The sequence below is a fragment of the Talaromyces amestolkiae genome (genome assembly GCF_001896365.1).
Source record: "Talaromyces amestolkiae strain CIB chromosome Unknown scaffold9.1, whole genome shotgun sequence".
Classification (NCBI taxonomy): domain Eukaryota; kingdom Fungi; phylum Ascomycota; class Eurotiomycetes; order Eurotiales; family Trichocomaceae; genus Talaromyces; species Talaromyces amestolkiae.
Window position 1 is genome coordinate 1,271,652 of NW_024468045.1, and position 20,098 is coordinate 1,291,749.

Consider the following 20,098-nt stretch of genomic DNA (forward strand, 5'->3'; position numbering starts at 1 on the left):
GCTCCACTGGGTCAATTGCGATTTTACGAAGCCCTAGTTCAAGCAACACGACCAGTTTCCCACCATGCGACAAGTCTCGATGGCTACCAGTCACATGTGATCGAGTCGGAGGCACATAGTCCTGGCTAGCCAGAACAATCGCAGCTTCATTATCGTTCACTGTACGTTTGGCGCATATAAGACCTTGCAGTAAAATGGACATTCAGCGCTTTGCAAATCATACTGACAATGCATACGTTACAGGCCAACGAGGGGAGACCGCCGGAGTATGACTACTAAAACCGTCGATTCTAAAACTATAATATAATATGGCTAATCCTTTCCCCGCTAAAACACCAACCGGTGATGCTCAAATCGAGAAATTCTCGATTCCATCATCGTTTCCGTCCTCCTCACAACTCAGTCTCAATGGAAAGACGAAACTGTCGCCTGCCGCCTCATTCCTCAGACGCACCCCAAGTAATGCGCAACATGTCCGGCGCGAATCCGTTCAGCATCCAGATGTCCTCCGCAGCTCGCGACGATCCAAGTCTCAATATCCTCTTGACTCTTCCGAGCGCCATGTCGAATATATACTTGTGGCCTCTTTCCACATCGACCGCGGCCCGATAATGGAACATCAATACCCTGCTTCGATTAGTGGTGACGAGAGTATGCTTGCAGAGCTTATGCTTCCGGATCAAACGCACGTACGAAGTCAAGATTGGACTATCTTTTTTTTACACAAGGATACCGAGTCAGATGAAGAAGATGCGGGGGAAAATAAAAAGGAACGGCGGAGAAAACGGAGGAGGCAGCAGACCGAAACCGAGCAGGGAAGCGATGAGGACTTGACCAACGACGAAGACGATCAGTCAGATGAGCCTGATAGCACTGATGACGAGGAAGATAGCGGAGAAGGGCCACCACTTATGTATGTGTTAAACTTGGTCAATACCAAGCAAGACAATACAGTAAGACGGTACGTCACTTCTTTTCGAGAGCGTATAACATCGGCTAACTAGAGCAGTGGTGCTGTGGTTAAAGCAATGGCTATTTGTACACGTCATTCTTTCCTCCATATATACAAAGTACGTCTTGCCATCTTTCTTTTAAGAGCATGCTGACTTTGGTAGCCATTGCTTCTGTTAGCCCTAGAAGACTATTTCAAAGCTCCTTACCCAGAGACTCTGGCATCTCTATATAACGCAGTCAATGCGATGGATCTATCTTTGCTACCTCGCTTCAACCTCCTTGAACGCAGCATTCTACAAGCGAGTGACTCGAAAGACATGTTCATTGAAAAGTTTGAGCGCATGATTGAACAACGAGTTGCAGATGAAGAGTCGGAACGTGATCCGGATGCCTCCCCAGAGTCACCAACCGGCAAATCACGCTACGTACTACCACGAGACACGCATGAGTTTGAGTCTAAAGTCGTATACAACGATATACCTATTCCAGTAAAGGTTCCTACAATTATTTGGCCGGAGACAGTAGGAGACTTTTCACTCATCAAACTCATTCAAATATTCGCGACACCACACTCTACCACCCCACAACCTTTTGCGCTTCATCCGCATCTCACGACCAACGGAGCTTATACCCATCCTATTGTTGTGTTAGTCAATGCCATGCTTACCCAGAAACGAGTCATCTTCTTGGGGCATAACCGACCATCAGGGGAAGTGGCAGAAGCTGTATTAGCTGCCTGTGCTTTGGTATCTGGCGGTATCCTTCGCGGGTTTACCCGTCATGCTTTCCCGTACACTGATCTCTCCAAAATCGACGATCTCCTGAAAGTGCCAGGATTCGTTGCTGGAGTGACCAACCCCACGTTTGCAAATCACCCAGAATGGTGGGACTTGCTATGCGATCTCCCCACCGGCAGGATGAAAATCAGTAGTCGGATTGAGCAGGCACCATTGACAGAAGGACTCAAGTTCTTCCAGCATTCCACTAGCAGCAACGCATCAAATCAGAGTGCTGATCCTACGGGAGATGTAGCATTTATGAATGACATTCTCCAAAGTATCAATCAACGATACGGAGAAGGCGTGATTCGTGCCAAGTGGCGCGCGTACATTTACAAGTTCACTAGAGTAGCTGCAGCTTTCGAAGAGACCGTATATGGCGCTTCAGCTCTTTACATCATGGGACCTGGAGAGGACGCTACATCGAGTCCTAGTGGTGCCAAAGCGGATCCGTCAGATCCGGCATCGCTGCGGGGGCATGGCTATGTATGGTCTGATGAGGTTAGCAAGCAACGCGAGCTTGCAGCATGTGTCTATCGAATCGAAGGGTGGCGCAATACTCGGTCCTACTACGCATTTATCCAGGATGTTGCTACCTCGTACAATGCTACGGGTCCTATAAAGCAGATGGACTTGCAGCACCATCATGATCGGCTACGTTCGCTGAAGCTCCCTCCTGAGGAAGCGGCTAGCATCTATCTTGCTTTCTCGCACGCGATACGCAATTATGCAGGTGTATGCCAGCTACTGACTGTGACACCAGAAAGTCAGGCAGGATTGTTCTACGTCAGTCTTGGCCTCTTCCATCCAGACGTCGCAGTCCGCGATGCCACAGTGGAACTGCTCGACCGCATAGCCAGTCATGAAGCAGGCCGCCATTTCTGGAACCAGGTTGGACGCTTCACGAAGCTGGCGTATTTTAGGATCAAACGAGACCATGATAGTCTCATCAGCCCAGCCTTGTCAACGGCGAGCCAAGGTGATCCTTTTGGCGGGCCGCTCCGGCAGCAACGGAGCTTGGTCGGTATTGCTCTGGAGGGCACGAGTGCCACGAACCGGAGGAGCTGATCTAATATCATACACATTTATCATACCATAACATTCTAGATTTTAGACACAGTGTCTACATAGCGCGTGCAATACGTAGGTTTATTAAACACACTAATTTCTATTCTTAGAGAAGTCTATCAACGTTTGCATAATTCAATGTTCGTACAATTCGGGCCTCTTAGGGCTGAGTGGCTGCACATGACTTGCGAACTGCCACTCAGCTTTCCGCTTAGGGTTAAACCCATTAATAAGCCAGCGTCCGAATCGAGTAAAGCGTGCAAATTATCGTCTTATCTTTTCATGTTCTCCACCTGCTAAGTTGAATCAGGGAGTCAGGGGTAAGCCTCGTGTTCTTCTGCTTTGTCTGCTCGGTCGCTATTCCTCATTTAGACATATGTACGTGCGTACGTACCGTGGCGCTTTTAGGGCGGAGAAGTTGGCCCTGAAGCAGTGACGCTCGACACGTCGTTCTTCTCCGTCAATTCTCCGACTTCATCGCGGAGTCGTGCGGAATTTTTATTTTGACGTGTCAGTTACAACTACTAGAAGAATCCTTGTTGTGTACCTTGGAGTGTTGCAGAATGTCTCATGGGGCGTTTTGAGTCTGAAGTATGTGTGTGCCTGAGGATCCCCACTTTGTCTTTTAGTCAGGAACACGTCTTTAAAGTTATCGTTTGCGTACTTTGTACTCTGGTCTTTGCATGAACTTATTTACTTTCCTGTCGTACTAATCAGTGCGTAATACGAGTGTGTGCCAATGCCAAATGCCAAATGCCAAATGCCAAATGCCAAGTGCCAGGTGCCAGGTGCCAAGTGCCTAAGGCCTCAGCCAGCAGTCCAAGACAGAAAAAGTCGGCTAATCTCCTAGTCCAGAAAACATGGCACAAACTAAACCTGCTTTTGATTCTTTTCAGCATCCGCCATCCTTGAACCACCGCTGTATCAGGGCTAGTGGCCTCGCTCCGACCAGACCAGGCTGCAATAGTCTGCCCTCTTAGTCCCTTTAGTCCCTTTTGAGTCATGGCGTCCTGACTCCGCTCAGTCTAGATCACGGCTTTTGCTCTTTTCTTTCACGCCGTTGACATTGGCTCAATGGCTTTGCCCACTTAGCACAAGTATAGCCTTTCCACCGCCCAAGTTGAATGCGTATTTATTATGCACCTTCTGCCCGGGTTTCTTTCTAATAAGCGTTCGGACCCCATTGTGTTCGCTCCCACGAACTCATTCATCTTCGAGCCGTGAGGGGGCCATCTGAGGACGCTACAGGTACACAACAAGTGACGAACTGTTGAGTACTGTTTTTCGACTGATTCTGTTGTCTTTGTTCCTTTTCAAGTATTTGTCTTTACTGTCGAGATATTGGCGGTATGCAAGATATGCCCGCGAGCGAACCTCGGCCGCATCCTGATACCACACGCAATGCCCCACGAACAAAGGGCCTGAATCGTATCTAGAGGCCATGCTCATCGAATCACGCTCGTTCTTTATACACTGACATCGACAATTGTCGCTGCCAATTCACGCTCGTTTTATACTCGGCGAACGCACTCGCCCACGTCATTCGCTTATACGCATTCAACCATGTCGCCGTCAATAACCACCCATCGACTCGTGGGAGTCTTGTCATATCTCACATTAATATTATTCTTAATAACGAACAGCCACGGTTCGCCTTTACCAGAGGAATCCGAAGATGTTCAAACATCAGAGGCATCGTCAGAAGCCAGACCTCCCTTATTAACGGAAAGATCTACCTCGAGTAGCAGCAACATCAGCTTTCCGACGGCTTTCGACACGATAGGAAATAATTTCACAGCAACAAGCTGCCCTGAATTCTTCGATTACTTCCTTGCCAATGAAACCTACAAATCCTGCCATGCAATATCAATCCTTCTCCAAAACTCAAACACCTTCTTCAAAGACCTAGCTTCGGCAGTGACTTTAGACCAAGTACTCGAAACATCTTGCTCCGCTAATACCACAGCATGCGCGACGTTCATGACCAACCTCGCCGCCAATCTCACAAGCAACGACAACTGCGGCGCCGACTACAAACTGGGGAATCCAACCGTAACCCAGGCTTACGATGGAATGGTCTCGTACGAACCGATTGCCAAGGCGGCTTGTCTCGAAGATCCATCCACCCACGAATATTGCTTCACCGAGGCAGCCACTAACAGCACCAATATTTCGGGGTATGCCCTCTATCTTTTGCCCTTGGGAAACTCGTTACCTGGCGGCAGTCGACCAGAGTGTAACCAATGCACGCAAGCCACGATGGCGGTATTCAAGGACTCCGCTGTGGTCAAGGGGAACCCGCTCGTGCAAACATATATCCCGGCAGCGCAAACAATCAATATTGGCTGCGGGCCGAACTTTGTCAATGCTACGGTCAATGTCGGCACTCAGAACTCTGGATCGCCGTCTAAAACTTCCGCTAGCAGTCTGACTGTAACGCCGCCGCCTATGACGTTTATAGGGCTCTTACTCGCAACTGTCATGGTATTCGCTTCAGTTTGAACGAGCTACCCACAATCTTCACTCCTCGCTCCTTGATTTCCAACCGCGCAGTACATATCCTTCATTCCCTCCTTGATGCTTTTTCTCCTCGAGGAAATCGTCTATTTAATGTAATACCAGCAACTCATGGCGTTTGTCACTTCAGGGTGTCTGTCTGCCTTGTAGAGCGGATTATTTTGACTTTGCACGTTTCTCATGAACGATATTCAGCAAGCGACATTACTATTTGTATTTAATCTGAATGTTTAGTTGATAATACTACTAGATCATATCACATCGTATCTAATCAAATTGTACACTTTTGCGATATACATAGTGACGCCCAATCAGAAGCAATGCACAGTATCCACCCCCCGGGTTCCGTGGGCTCCGGCAGTCCAGCGACTCATTTCATCCTCTTCAACAAACACAGCCATTGTCAACTTTCCTTCATAAATATTCTGTGTAATTTCAACGACCAATCGTGTCCTCATCATGGAAGAAGACCACGAGCCAAGTAGGAGTGATAACGTGCCGACCTGGCGGGCGGTAAGACCATTCTTCTCCACGGATTCGATGCATAAAGCCGCTAACATCTTCGCAGTGCGACAATTGCCGAAACAGAAAGGTATCACTAAGTGGTCCAAGACGGTGTTGATGGGAAGCTCATATAGGGTGATAGATCAAATGTGACAAAAGATCACCGTGCTCCAACTGCAGAGCGTCGAATCTCGCATGCCGGACAGCCAATAGGCCCAGAGAACAGCGGCAAAGGATCTTGATATCTGATCAATAGTATGTCACCAGCTGTTAGCATTATCTACCATATGCGATACTGAGAAGTTTAGTGAGAGGAAGATTGAAATCATCGAAGAGCGACTGGCTCGTATCGAGGGCTTACTCGAAAACCTGACCTCGCTATCAGCCACCTTTCAACATCTAGCACCAGCATTGAATCCAACAATCGCTGCAACAAGACCTACACAAGAAACACTCAAAAAAGAAAAACTACCTGTACAATCACCGCCGTCGCTGCCGGCACAACCCCCAACACCATCAATCGCCGGGGACCACAATCTCAAAACAGGCAACAGCAATACTACCAACGCCGCCTTCGAAGGCGCTTCATCCCTAAGCGCACATTCTGTACATGCAAGCCGCATCATCGAAAATGCCATGAGCAATGACTATACAGCGTTCACCCGTGATCCTGAGATGCAGGAGGCGCTCTTCGCACTCCGTCATCTCATCGACAAACAGCATTCGCCGCCGGTGAACCACGACTACCGCTTTCCGAATCAGCAGGTCGATGCATCTTCTTGTATTGACTTCTCGTCTGCGAAAATTCCACCTCTGGAATCTGTGGTGTCACTTTTGAGGCTTTGTAAAGGTTGGTTACTGCAACACCCCATGCTCAATAGGCGCAAGTGCTTATCCCTGTATAGAATCTCAGAATTTCCTGCAACATCCTTTTATCGACTTTGGACAGTTTAACGAATTGTGCAAAAAAGTGTACTTCGCGACAGAGGACTACTCTCTTGGTACATTCGCCCTAGTCAATGGAGGACTCTTTTATCTCTTCCAGCACGTGGCCTATCTAGAAGGAAAGAACGTGCCCGATGCAGCCGAGAATGCAGCTCTATGTCGATCCAATCTTGAATACGCCATTAGTCGGTTCAGTGTCTTTATGGCGCCTAATAGCGAGAACTTGCAAGCAATCCTTATTGGGGTGAGTGATTTATCCACTCATTGAAAGCTCAAACTAACATCATAGGCCTCTTATGCAATCGACATATCGCAACCATCTCTCTGCTGGGCCCTCGTCTCAACAGCAGCCCGTCTCTGCCAGACACTAGGCTATCACAGATCCGTCGGATCACCAGGCGAAAACCAGCTCGATACCAACCTCAAGAAACGCATGTTCTGGTTCACCTACATCCTCGACAAGTGCCTCTCGCTCCGCATGGGTCACTCCTCCATCATGCAGGACTTTGACATCACTCTGCCTCTTTCTGATCTATCAGCTGACTCACAAATGAACATGTGGGACGTCATGTACCACCAATGGATCAAAATCGGCTACTTCCAGGGTCGCATCTACGAAGATTTGTATTCTCCGCGTGCACTATCCGAACCAGCAGCCGATAGAACTCAACGAGCAAAACAGCTCACCGCTGACATGCAGCTATGGTATCAAGAATCGCAGAACCAACTTGATCCTTCCCGAGCATATAACCCACTTTATTATGCGGCTGCCGCGTCGTCGTCGGAGATTATGTACTACGGTCTTTCGACGCTGGCGTATCGAGCTGTGCCGCCGGGGCCGTTGGATAGTTCCACTATTTTCAGTAATGAGTGTATCGGTATGGCAAGAGAGGCATTGAGGGCTCATCAGCGTAATACGGAGCGATATAAACATACGAATAGCTACATTTGGCATGGATACATTTCTTGGTACGTATCTGTCTTTCACTTGCACTGAAGGAATCCACTCACGTTGTATCATAGGGTCCTCATCAACTGCCCCTTCACCCCCTTCATGGTTCTCTTCTGCCACGCAATCGCTACCGCCAATCTATCCGATTTGAAATGCCTTGGAGATTTTGTATCGTCTCTACAAACATCCGGCGAGACAGTAGAAGCAGCCGAAAAACTCCGCCGACTGTGTCATGTGTTTCATCGTGTGGCGGAGTTGTATATTCAGACCAAGATTAAGCACCAGAATCATTACCAGTACGATGGTGGCCGTGGTCTCGATCAGAGCCAATTGGAGAATATGCAATACCACACCCAGCAGCAACAACAACAATCCCTAACATCACCATCATCATCAACAACACCCCTCAACATCCCACCAACTCCTCAACCCAACACCACCAACGACCCAACAAACAACACATTCAAATACACCAACCTACCACCGTCATCACAATTTCCCATAGATGATTTTGAGCCATACCTCAGCGCCCTCGGATTCCCGAATGCGGCTGGATTCTTGAATATAGGCCAACAACAACCACAACCACCACCCCCACCGCCGCCGTCGTCACAACAGCAAACTGGATTAGCGCCGCAAATGACGGCTCCAACGGATTACACAGCTGATAACCTCGAAGCGAGTCTTGGTAGTGGTGATGCAATGTCGTTGGAGAATTGGTTTAATGGCAATGTTAATCTCATGTCACTGTTGGAGATGGATTTGTCGAGTATTATTAAATAGACATTTAGTCCGAGAAAATCTCATCAATTGAATTCAATTACAATCATAGAAAGTTTAAGTTCATCTGACGATTCATCTGACGATGATAGCCCATAAGGGAAAAGGTGATTGGTTATGTACAATGCTTCAAAGCTAGGGGAGATAATTGGAAGGTGGCGAAAGTCATCAATCCGGAAAATCGTACCAACATACATACGAAAATAAAAAGAAAAAAAACATTTTTGAGCTCGCTCGAATATGCCTCCCTCTTTCGGTATGATCTGTCCAAAAAATTTAAAGATTCAAAATGGGGAACTAATTGGGAGTATGTAAAGGGGTCATTGATACAGGCATGAATGAAGTCGTAAAAAAGAATTGCAAACGTTTTATCGACAGTTGATCAAGTAAATTCAACGCTGTGCTGCGCTTGTTGTCTTGCTCGTGTCTGAGCTCGCTCTGCTCGACGTCTTCTTCTGTTACTGGCGTAATCTGCGCTTGCTTCAGTGCCTGTCCAAGTAGGAGATGTGATGCTAGCGGTTGGCGGGTATTGTTGACTTGCGGTAGGGGGATAGTGCTGCATGTTTGATGGAGGACGCTGTGACATGGACATTTGGCTAGTCGCTGCGTGTGAGGCTTGGGAGGTTAGATGTTGAGGTGGAGGGGGGGCTAGAGGAGGTGGAGGAACAGATATTTGACTGGTGGCAGCATATGATGCTGTCGGCGGTGCACCAGAGTGGAAGGATGCTGCAGGCGGTACAGGCGGCGCAAGTGGTACGGGTGGTGGAGGATGAGGCATAGTTGCTGCTGCTGCTCCAGACTCAGCAGCCAGAGCCGCCGCTTGTTCTCGCCGTACATGCTCAGCTTGCTGGCGCTCCATCTCCTCAACACGTCGCCACCTGTCTGAGCCAGCCCCTTCACCTCCCGAGAGAGAACTTGCGCTACCTCGTCTGCGTGGATCCCGACGCTCTCTTGATCGACGTTTCGATTCTCTGCTGGCGGCTGCCTCTTCTTCCGTCAACTTCCGAAGAGTGACATGCCGCCCATCATTGTGCATCTTGACTTTGACCGATACTGGCGGTGATGACACTTCATTGCGGCGATCACTCCTCCTTGATCGACTGCCACTACCGCTGCCACTGCGGCGGCGGTGCCGGCTTGCTGATCCTGCAGCGGCCCCTGCAACAGCCCCGGCGGCGGCGGCGGTTTCAATATCTGTGCCAGTAGCACTTCCAGAGACAATACGGTGTGACGGGGCAGCCGGAGGTATTACACTTTCTGTACCATCGACAATGCCACCAGTCATAACAGTTTCATCTTCGGGATGGGGTGTACGCGGCGGACGTGGCGTTACGTCCGAGGTCATCTCGCTGGATAGCACTGATTGCGACGGCCGTTGTCTTCGTGGGAAAAAACCATCGCCTGTATACTTTTTCTTGCTATTCGCTCGGGCCAGCCTTTCTTCTTCCATATCTCGACGCTTGATCTCGTCAATGCGCCGTTGTTCGTCATCGTCCTTTCGTCGTCTGAACAAATTTCGAACAGCGGCAAATGCACCGGCTCCTAGAATAGCATTGCGCACACCATGCCCCTGGCCGGTTTGTTCACCGTGTCCTTCGTCCGTTTGTGTGTAATAGCTGTAGTCCATGGAGCTATAACTCTGGCGTCTAGCAGGATGCATATAAGGCCCTTGCGTCGCAGAAGGCGCACGGCCTTCTTCCACCCTGCTCACTGTGTCCTCGGTCATGCTATCACTATGGCCATGTGTCGGACGATATCGGCCAGACTCGTTATCACTTTCTCTTTCTCGTCTTCTGTTAAACATTGATCTTGCTAATGCAAGCCCACCGCCAATAGCACCAATCTCGAGGACCCGCTTGGTCCAATTGGGACGGCGTCCTTCATCTGAGTATTTATCATCGTATTGAGAACTATGGACATCGCTTTCCTCATGATGGCGGTTTCGGCGCGAAAAGAGGGCTGCTAACCCAGCGCCTGCAGCGGCGGCTCCTGCCATGCGCCCAAAATCACTATGACGCCTCTCTTCCTTGGGTGGCGGTCCAGATACGTAGCTTCCGCGGCTGTCTGTATCAGGGCCATAGTACACTCCATCTTCATCGTAGATGTAAGAGCAGATGAAGAACATTGCAAGCCAGAAGAAAGCTCCAACTGCAAAGAGAATGAATAAGGATTTCGGAGACCCATATAGAGTCAATCCCAAAGGAATCTGGGCAAAGCCAAGAAGTACTGTAGCCCAGCCAATCCAACGGTGGAGCTGGAGAACAAGTCAGCACTAGTAAATTCGGATGTTCAGATTAGGGTAACATACCACTAATATCAACGGCGAACGGTAATGTCTTCTACCTCGCTCAATCTTTCGTGAGAGCCAACCCCAGAGCGCCTGAAAGATCACCATAACATATAGTGCTAGGCCAATTCCATGATGCGGATTGGTAAGACTTCTTTGCGGTCCTACTGCGAACCATCCCAATACAAACACGACTGTTGACAATAGCAGGGTCAACACCTGGAGCCATACATGATATTTGTAGGCCCAGTAGCGATCGTAAAACGAATAATATCGTACTATCATAATCGCAGCCGGTACGAAACCGAGGAAAACAATTGTCGCAATTACGCCGTGCGCAACTATCATCGAATGGTATCCGTCCATGTCTCGGAATCGATTACCCATACCTATTGTACTGTTTGTCAGCAACTTTTTCTTACTTCCTTCGAGTGAATTGGATCCTACCATTGTATCGCATAGTATCGAAATTGAGGCCCATCAAGTTCGGCAACAAGAACGTATTCCTCGTACTATCCCACGTTCCATCTCCAACGTACATTGTATCCGATGCATACGTACTGCTCCCCGCTGGGGAGAGTGTGTCCGGCATCGTGGCGATAAGAATGTGAAATCCTTCTAGGGAGTATCCACACGTTCGATCGATCCGTCAAGTTGAGGAATGTTGCGCGACTCAATAGAGGAGATCTGGTGAGATCCCCCACCCGGTGGTATACACCATGCGTGTCAATAACGGTTGAGAAGGGCTGATATTGCTGGGTCTGATGGAAATGATAGCGCTGTTCGATAGTTCGACACGTAGTCGAGATGTCAATCAATGTTCGGGTTGATTAAGCGATGGTATGCCAGTCGTCGAGAGTTCGGAAGGAACAATATTGTATCTATCGAATACTCCACACAGAGAACAGATCTGTACAGCTTCAAGATGGTTATAAAAATGGAGTAGTTGATGGAGTGGATAGATAGGTCGGGCAGGACTAGACAGACGACAGAGAACGGCTGAAGACAACAGTATGCTCTTTTAGGCTTAGCGCATTGAGTTATAGGTGGGGCTGATGCGTTGTCGCGGACAACCATCTTGCCGCCTGAGAACTAAGGCATCAACAGCCGATCTGGTCATTTAATCACCGTATCTCTGTTATCATCCTTATCGCGGAGCACGCCATGCCATCTAATGTCATCTCTCCTTCTCGACTCCCCCTCTTTACACTACCATTCAAGCTGTTGGTGATGTCGCCCTGAGCAGCGGTATACATCGGACTCAACACAGTACATTCCTGGAGTCATTTTGTCGAATCGCAAGCTGTCATCCACCATGGCGTCGCATAATGTCGAGGTCTTCGTCAAGGCCCTTTCGAGGTACGTCCTTATCTGGAGTTGCGTCGCGCAGAAATCGTCAACTAACAAGCTTTCTTGTTTCTGTCTAGGCTTCTGGGTTGGATATAGTAAGTATCTGCTTGTCATTCCGGTATCGTGTCGGTTACTTACTTGAACAGTACCGTGTGCTGGTCGCTTTCTTTCTATCCACAACCGTTGAACAACATCCGTCGCCGTTCGACCTACGGCCTAGCAATCGATTTTCCCACCATCAACACCCTTGGGTTCTTTTGCTACACTATTTATTGCCTTGGGTTTCTGTATTCGCCACTGATCCGGAAACAATATGCGGCCCGTAACCCTGCCTCTCCAGTCCCATCTGTTCAATTCAACGATCTCGCATTCGCAGCGCATGCTGTCGTCCTCAGCAGTATTGTCTACTCGCAATTCTTCCCTTTCATCTGGGGCTTCAAGGTTGCGCCGTATCAACGTGTCAGCAAGCCAGTCGCCGGGCTGTTCTGGGGCTCGCTGCTGACAATTGTCTTGCTGATATTTATCATTCTGGGTCAAAGTCCCGATGGTGGCTCGGACCCATTGTCTTGGGCTTGGATTGATCTTGTACGTACTACCTCTCACTATGAAGGTGTTTTGACTCACGTATTTGAAGCTGTACGCCATGTCCTATATCAAAGTGGTCATTACGGTGGTCAAATACGTCCCACAGGCGTGGCTCAATTATAAGCGCAAATCCACCACAGGCTGGGATATCAGACAGATATTGTTGGACTTGACGGGCGGAGTCTTATCGCTAGCACAACTGGTTTTGGATTCGAGTTTTGAGGCTGATTGGAGCGGCGTCACTGGCAACCCTATCAAGTTCTTGCTGGGTAATGTGACAGTTGTCTTTGATGTGCTGTTCGTGTATCAGCATTATGTGCTTTACAAGTCTCGCACAGAGCCAGAGGAAGATGATGACAACAAGGCTCCTGATGTCCGGTCACCACTACTATCTGAGGAAGATGGCCTACCTCGATAGACGCGAGCCTAGAAAATATTCGCACGTGGGTTATTCTGTAGGGCACATACTTTGACATTATTACTTTCTGATTATTATAAGGTCAGATCTGCATCAATAAACACATAAACTCAGATTCATGATTCAAGAGAAACAGAAATTTCAAGGAGGAGACAAATGCTTGCTGATAGTATACCCTGATCATGATGCATCAAGAGAACAGACTCCACGTAATGCTGTAACAACCATCTTGAAAAACATGCAGTTAAAATAAACCAAGACAGGCGGGGAAAAAAAAAGAAAAAGAGGACATGTTGTACATGAAGGAATGAAGCTAATCACCTCCTACCATGAATCCTCCTAACATGATCCTTCATATTATCCATCCGACTAAATACCCGATCACACCCCGCACACTCACACGGAATCTGCGGATTATGCTTCGCCTCATGCCGAGCAAGATCCTTCTTACTCGAGAACCCGCCCTCGGTAGCCTGCGGGCAACCCTCAAAGCGGCAAAAGAGATGTTTCCTGTGTCGATTGAAATGCTTGCGCAAGTCACAGGCACGCGTGAAGACGGATTTGGATGTGCAGCCGTGGTAGCGGCACCGCCAGGCGCCGGTTGATGGGTCCTGAATGCCATATTCTTCGAGGTCTTGGGCGTCGGAGAGCGATAGCTGGCGTTGCAAGGCGTGGTCTTGCCGTATGTACTCGTCGTGGTGAGGAGTATGTGGATATGCCATGGATGGTTGATATGCCGATTCAGGCATGTATCCAGGGTAAGATGGAGGTGAAGAGGTTGTCAACTGAGGGTTGTAATCTTGCATTGTTGCCGTTGAGTGAGAAGACAGTGTATAGGGGTTATGATACTGTCTCCCGGACTGTGGGGTATGATAGCCAGGTGAAGGGACAGGGCTGGCTGGCACATAGCCAGTCGTACCGGGCATGACTGTTGCATACTGAGTCATCATGGTGGGAGATCCCATTTGATATCCCATGCTAGAGTAGTATTGACGAGCCATCTCGTCTTCCATGTCCTCGTCCAAAGCCCGTTGGCTTTGATCAGGGTAGAAGCCTGACATTTTCGACAGAGATTAAGACGTTGGTGGTTATTATGCTATCGTAGGAAGGCTGAGGTGATTTGTTGAGCCCTGTGAAGATATTCGCATCAAGATCTGAGATATCGTTCCAGCTTTATATCATCCCAAAACGAGGCTCGCTTGACGATTCTGTATAAAGGCTAGCCATGTAAGTGAAAAGACCCGATATGTCTCAAAACACTGTTGACATGGTGTGTATCTAAGGACGTGTCATCGGGCAATTCGAATCACCAACCAAATCCACAAGAAACGAATCTAATAATAACAGCTAGATGGCAACTCGAATGATGTATGTACCAGCCAAGAATGCAAGACACATGAGCTGATGACTACGGGCCTACAGTAGTTCGTTAGCAGACCAGGAATCTTCAGTCTCAGACATGACTCTATGATGTATTAGGAATCTACTGAAAAGCCCACCTGAGACTCTGCCTGAGTATATAGGACAAATCCAACTTGCAGGAGAGCTAGGCAAGTCATGATCTGATCTTTGCCGGATGCGATTCAAATGCATACTGGCACATTCTGCTGCGCGGGGGCAGAAAAGACGACGACAAGAATACAAGATAAGCCTTTGCAAGCGGCGCTGTATACATCCAACTCGGGCAAGTGACTTTGCATTTCCGGGAAACCTCATCCAGCTTCTAGTATCCAGAAGAGTCTGGAATTTTCAGGTGTCGAATCATATGTACACATTATCAAGCTGAGTGTACCCTACACCATACGTGAACCGAGTATACGCTCAAACCAACAATGATCCAAACGCCCGCGCGGTAGCCACTGGGGCGTATGCACGACGATCCCCATGATGAAGATGTCAACCCAATAAGAATCTTGGAAATAACGACTATAGATGGTAGTCTATAAAAAAAGAAAACGCGCTCTGAGCCGAGATGGGAATTACCGGCCGAATATACAGCGATGCACAGGCGGCGCAGCTTTTCGGATGGATGCACGTTACCTAAAACTTACTATACTTACCAAAAGAAAAATATAGTGTCCGGCCCCCCGGTAATGAACTGTAAAGCATGCATCCCATATCCTGCAAGTCGGTATAGCCCTGGCGCTAAAACCGTTGCAAAAGGCGAATCAGATCCCGAACCCCAATATGACTAACATTTCGTTCGATACAGAATCGGCATTCTAGAAGTTCTTTGCCTAAACATTATTGAACATTGAACGCTGAATAATTACATGGATTTCTGTTTTCATAGATTATGGGGCCAAGTAAGTATCATCAACGAAAATTTCCTTTTAGGGACATTGGCTGTGCAGCAGCCCATTCAGGGCGCGTTCTCAGCCAACCAAGTCCCAACAACTCGTCGAAACTTCCGTCTGTCACTTTTGTTTGGATAATTCACGATTCTGCCTTAATAAGATCTATTCATGATGATCAGATCGGACTGCTAGTAATTAATCGTGATTGGGGCAAGGGGCCTTCCCGATCTAACGGTTTCTTTTTTTAGGGCATCCACGTTTCAGGGACTCTGACTGGACATGATGATGCCGTAGGGTTGGTTATACAAGATGAGCCCTTCTCAAACAAAAAATMCCTGAGCCTCGGTGTTCGTCAGCCATGACCGATTGAGTACCAACTAGAAATAGCTAGTGGTGACTACTTTTTGTTAAATTTCACGCCCTTTGTCAAATCGTTCGATGACTTTTGCCTTTTTTCGGGACTTGTTTCAAAGTGCCGGTAGCCAGTCATTCTTCCAGCGAAAAAGGGTCTTAGTTCAGCTGTGCTGAATCATCCTGAGTCCTGACAATCTCATAGTCTCATGATATTCCCCGGGGTTCTGCAAACTATAATAAACAACACAATAAGTATGTCATGATCTGTGCTGAACTTTGTCCTGTAGGACGTGCGTAAGGGGTCCCTTTGGTTTGTCGCTCTCGGCGACTCGGATAGCTGACTTGACAATGCTTACTCTAAATTTCAGCCACCACACCTCGGAAACAGGCACGAGAAATGAGAAACGGGAGTTATATTTTCTTTTTATTCTAAGAGCTATGGGATACTTGATGTCGTGTGCGAGTACCTCTACTGAGCATGGCACGTATCACCATGACCATACAGGAGGGTCCCGTACGGCAAATGTTCAATGTTACGATGAGCATCGTGTTAATAAACCTTGAAACCTTAACTGACTCAGGGGTAAAGCACGGTCATTATTAATACAGGAGTCTAGCGAAGGTATAAACTTAGAAAGAGGTAATCAAAGAGTAAGAGCACGAAAGCCCAAAGTATGTATATGAATGTATCAAGTCTGTCGATGATGCTACAATTGTAGCACGCCAAAAAAGGATACAAGAAGGGTATAACAAGAGAAGTCGAAACGAACGCTTATCTATGTACACTGCGTGCTATAAATAGTATGTTGAAAGATTGTTGGTGGGATTTTGCAGATAGGGTATATCAAGATCCATGCTCTCGTAGCAGAGAATGGTTTATTGCGAATAGCTGCGGAAGAGGTAAGGTTACTCTGCAATTGCAAAGTTATTGGTAGTATGTTTCGTCACTTCGTCAAAGATCATCAATATGATCTTGATAGGCACACAACTCAATTTGTGTCGCCACATAAATCAGGATGTCGCGGATTAAGTAAATCATCGGGTGCTGCTTTCCATTTGACGGACTGGCGATACATTTCACCCTTGATTTGTATTTCAGCGCAGTTTGATGCTTGACTCGTCGATGTTATCGAGATCGTGATAAATGTCACGCTACATCAAACATGTGATGATCGGGTACGATCGTTGTATCGAGGCTTGGGGTCCCTTGCGAACACAAGCCAAGGCTTGAGTCCATCCTCTGCCCCAAGACGGTCATGTTGCGTCCAATGGCAATATAGACCGCTGCACGTAAGAGTTTACCATCGTGAGGTTCTCAATGACGAGTCCTATAATATATGTCCACGACGTCGACGTCCCCGCCCGCTACCTTTTGGCCTTTGAGCAAGAACGTCTCGTAGCAATGGATCGTCTTTGTCCTTATCAACATGGTGGACACGCACATGTCTGAATCGCGACCAATTAGATAAATTTCACATACGAATTGCGTTGGGCTTAGGTTCATTCAGTAACATACCTTTGCAAATTATCGGGGCGAGGGTATTTATGTTGTTGATCAATGCAGAACGGACACACATATCCTGGTGAATCGTGCACAAGCCCATGACGAATCATCTCATTCTTCCTCTTGAATCCTTTGCCTCCTATTCCGCGAGGACAACCCGCGACGGGACAAAAATGTGGGCGATCTTGGGAGTGAACGTTGGCGTGAGAGCTGTTGGCGAGTTAGTCGGCTGAAACATACGAATTCAGTTTGTAATAAGGAGAGACATACTTTAGAAGATACTGTGTCTGGAAGGCGCCAGCAGTACAGCCAGGATACGGGCATTTATATATGTTGGGACCCGCGATTCCATCTGGATGTTCCTCAACCGCTGCTCGTAGCTCCGTAGGCGTTGGGTAACTATGTGTAGGGCTCCTACCGACTGGTGCTCCTCGTAATGATACTTCGCTATAAGCTGTCATGTTGGACGTATCGTGGGTAAGACTAGGTGGCTGCATAGCATATTGAGGTTGTGAAAGGGGCGAAGTAGCTGACAGATCTTTCAAACTCATTGGGGACGGATGAGAATAAGGAGTGGTCATCTGCGATGGTGCATAAGACGATTCAGGAGTTGGCCCTGTCGATATGGTGCTCAAGGTGCTTGGCCCTCGTGAAAGTTGTGGAGTTGGCGTCGGAGCACCAAAAGGGGTAGGTGTAGCACCGCCATCTAGACTTGCTAATGCTTGCCCTATAGATGGCAAACTCTGCGAATTTTCCGGAGAGCCTGCTGCTGAGGGTGTTGGTGCTTGTAGGGCGGGAAAATCAAGGTTGTTTGGCGGAGGAATAGTATATCTTCCTACATTGGAAGCTGCTAGACTATCTTGTCTTGGTCTTCCCATGCGCTGCAAGGGTCGTGGTGGGGAAGTCTGCCTGACTGGAAAAGGAGATTCTGCCAAAATCGGATCTTGCGATACTAGTCCTTGGAACGATTCTTGGAACGAAGGCAAAGAGGGCTTTGGCTCCTCAGTCATCAGGTTTAAAGCATCTTTAGCAGCCACAACTTGAGTGTCATTTGGTCTGGAGGAGATATGTGCCGCACGCGTTCGACTGTCATCTTCGGAGTCTGTGTCTACCGGAGGCGAACCCTCGCCAATTTGTCGAGCAAGTTCTGGATTATTAGGTGCTAGATTATTTAGTAGGACGACATCAGCTAATGATGGTTTGAGTCTCCTTTTCTGACGACGCTTGGGCGAGCGGCCTTCGGAGCTGGTGGGACTTGAAGAGCTGTCTCTTTTGCCGTTTGCCGACGCTCGTCGCTGCTTCTCCTGCAAGAATGGCGGGACAGTTTGATCGGGTCCATAGTTGACAACTGAGGGCTGCAAACGCGGTGAGCGATTCAACGCATCATCTGAATCGTACACGTCGGAGAACATGTAGGCGACTTGGTGCCAACCATGGAGCACGGTTCGCGATGAATGGCTTCTATTGATGAAACGAGGGGTGCTCTGAGAGTAGCCAGCGGCTGTAGAAGCTGGGTTGGCTAGAGGACGACTGCGCTGAGCAGAAGAGTATCCAGCTGGCAAAGGAAAGTACCTGCACGAAGTTAGTCGGAATCACTGCACTCTGCTAGAATGAGTCGAGATGAGGTAAGGTATGGAGATAGAGAGAGACATGTGATGCATGAAATCATGAACGAATAACAATTGCGCAGTGATAGCAAGGCTTTGTCTGATCAGGCAGTAGAACTGACTGGGGAAGTACACGCTGGCTCGCAGCAGCTCTCCATGGTTCTCCCATGTGATTGGAGGAGAAGGAAGCGATTGCGACACTCATGAAGGGAGCAGCTTATAGACAGAGAGCGAGTGATGTATGATGTTTGGTGTAGTGTGGCATGACGTTGTAGTTGTACAATGTAAGGACAGACAATAAACACCAGAGTGGGATGAGGATGGAGGTTGAAGATGTATGAAAGAGGAAGGAGCGACTTACCGTTGGAGATATACCGGATTGAGGACGTGCCTCGTGCCTGCCTTCTGACCCTCTTAGTACGTCGTATGTATGTGGTACGTATGTCGGTTGTTCCTTCCCTGTGGTGTGCCTGCCTTTGGTCACGAGCAGAGCCGCACGCCGAAACAATTTTTGTTTTATTACCTTGTCAAGTGGTTGGCTGCAGTGTTTCCTTCCTCCTTATTCTTTTGTTTTATCTCTCTGGCACGTCGCAAGCAGCAACGTAATGTTCTTTGAGAGAGCGAGCCCACGCTTGCTTCACCTCGAATGTAATTTGATTGAGCTGACGAATGCTTTTTGGGTCTAGCCAATCACAGGGTGCGGGGAGTCACTGTCGAGACTAGCTGGAACTCGCGCCACGCAATCACCACCACAAAGTGCTTTCTACGCTGCGACGGCGGCAAGACCAGTGGCAACGCTAATCGAAGAGCCCCCAGCACGATAACAGGTTAACAAGTGATCAGTTTTCCCGTGAGAGGACAATCGACAGACAGTGCCAAGTCGACGGTGACTTGCAACGGTCATCCACCCTGTGTCAAATGTCAATTCTCCGGTACTTGTTTGCGAGTAGTCACTTGATGTGGTATGGGCCTTGTGCTAAGGACGGGAGAGCCGCTGGCTGCGTAAGACCCGGGAGCTGGTGGAGCGCAGACGGTCAGCGACGCTGCGGCCACTAGGAGGCTGAAAAAAATATTTATTTATGGGTAGAAAAAGGGAGAATCAGGAAAAAAACTGAGAAAAAGAGGAAGTCCTTGCGTGTCAACCTCGAAACTCTGGGAGTCCAAATTTTGAAATGGAGTTCAAAGCCACGACCATGA

At 48.3% G+C, this 20,098-nt stretch overlaps 6 protein-coding genes across 6 annotated transcripts; 3 read left to right on the top strand and 3 right to left on the bottom strand.

The window, feature by feature from the left end:
* Positions 1-308: 308 nt before the first annotated feature.
* BHQ10_005430 (uncharacterized protein) lies at positions 309-2,801 on the top strand (the record flags this gene model as incomplete). Its single annotated transcript, XM_040877906.1, has 3 exons — positions 309-961; positions 1,010-1,070; positions 1,116-2,801. 3 exons carry the CDS (start codon positions 309-311, stop codon positions 2,799-2,801), a joined length of 2,400 nt encoding a protein of 799 aa, XP_040733934.1.
* A 1,980-nt stretch (positions 2,802-4,781) lies between these two features.
* Positions 4,782-8,502, top strand: BHQ10_005431 (uncharacterized protein; the record flags this gene model as incomplete). Its single annotated transcript, XM_040877907.1, has 5 exons — positions 4,782-5,254; positions 6,131-6,672; positions 6,728-7,011; positions 7,057-7,736; positions 7,791-8,502. The coding sequence occupies 5 exons, from the start codon at positions 4,782-4,784 to the stop codon at positions 8,500-8,502; spliced, it is 2,691 nt and encodes an 896-aa protein (XP_040733935.1).
* Positions 8,503-8,881: 379 nt separating this feature from the next.
* On the bottom strand, positions 8,882-11,378 carry BHQ10_005432 (uncharacterized protein; the record flags this gene model as incomplete). Its single annotated transcript, XM_040877908.1, has 3 exons — positions 8,882-10,753; positions 10,808-11,175; positions 11,234-11,378. 3 exons carry the CDS (start codon positions 11,376-11,378, stop codon positions 8,882-8,884), a joined length of 2,385 nt encoding a protein of 794 aa, XP_040733936.1.
* Positions 11,379-12,101: 723 nt separating this feature from the next.
* Positions 12,102-13,139, top strand: BHQ10_005433 (uncharacterized protein; the record flags this gene model as incomplete). Its single annotated transcript, XM_040877909.1, has 4 exons — positions 12,102-12,145; positions 12,214-12,231; positions 12,283-12,721; positions 12,771-13,139. The coding sequence occupies 4 exons, from the start codon at positions 12,102-12,104 to the stop codon at positions 13,137-13,139; spliced, it is 870 nt and encodes a 289-aa protein (XP_040733937.1).
* A 317-nt stretch (positions 13,140-13,456) lies between these two features.
* BHQ10_005434 (uncharacterized protein) lies at positions 13,457-14,200 on the bottom strand (the record flags this gene model as incomplete). The annotated part of the gene is made up of 1 exon (XM_040877910.1): positions 13,457-14,200. The coding sequence occupies one exon, from the start codon at positions 14,198-14,200 to the stop codon at positions 13,457-13,459; it is 744 nt and encodes a 247-aa protein (XP_040733938.1).
* A 2,737-nt stretch (positions 14,201-16,937) lies between these two features.
* Positions 16,938-19,106, bottom strand: BHQ10_005435 (uncharacterized protein; the record flags this gene model as incomplete). The annotated part of the gene is made up of 5 exons (XM_040877911.1): positions 16,938-17,074; positions 17,160-17,236; positions 17,307-17,504; positions 17,565-18,866; positions 19,024-19,106. 5 exons carry the CDS (start codon positions 19,104-19,106, stop codon positions 16,938-16,940), a joined length of 1,797 nt encoding a protein of 598 aa, XP_040733939.1.
* Between the last annotated feature and the right edge of the window lie 992 nt (positions 19,107-20,098).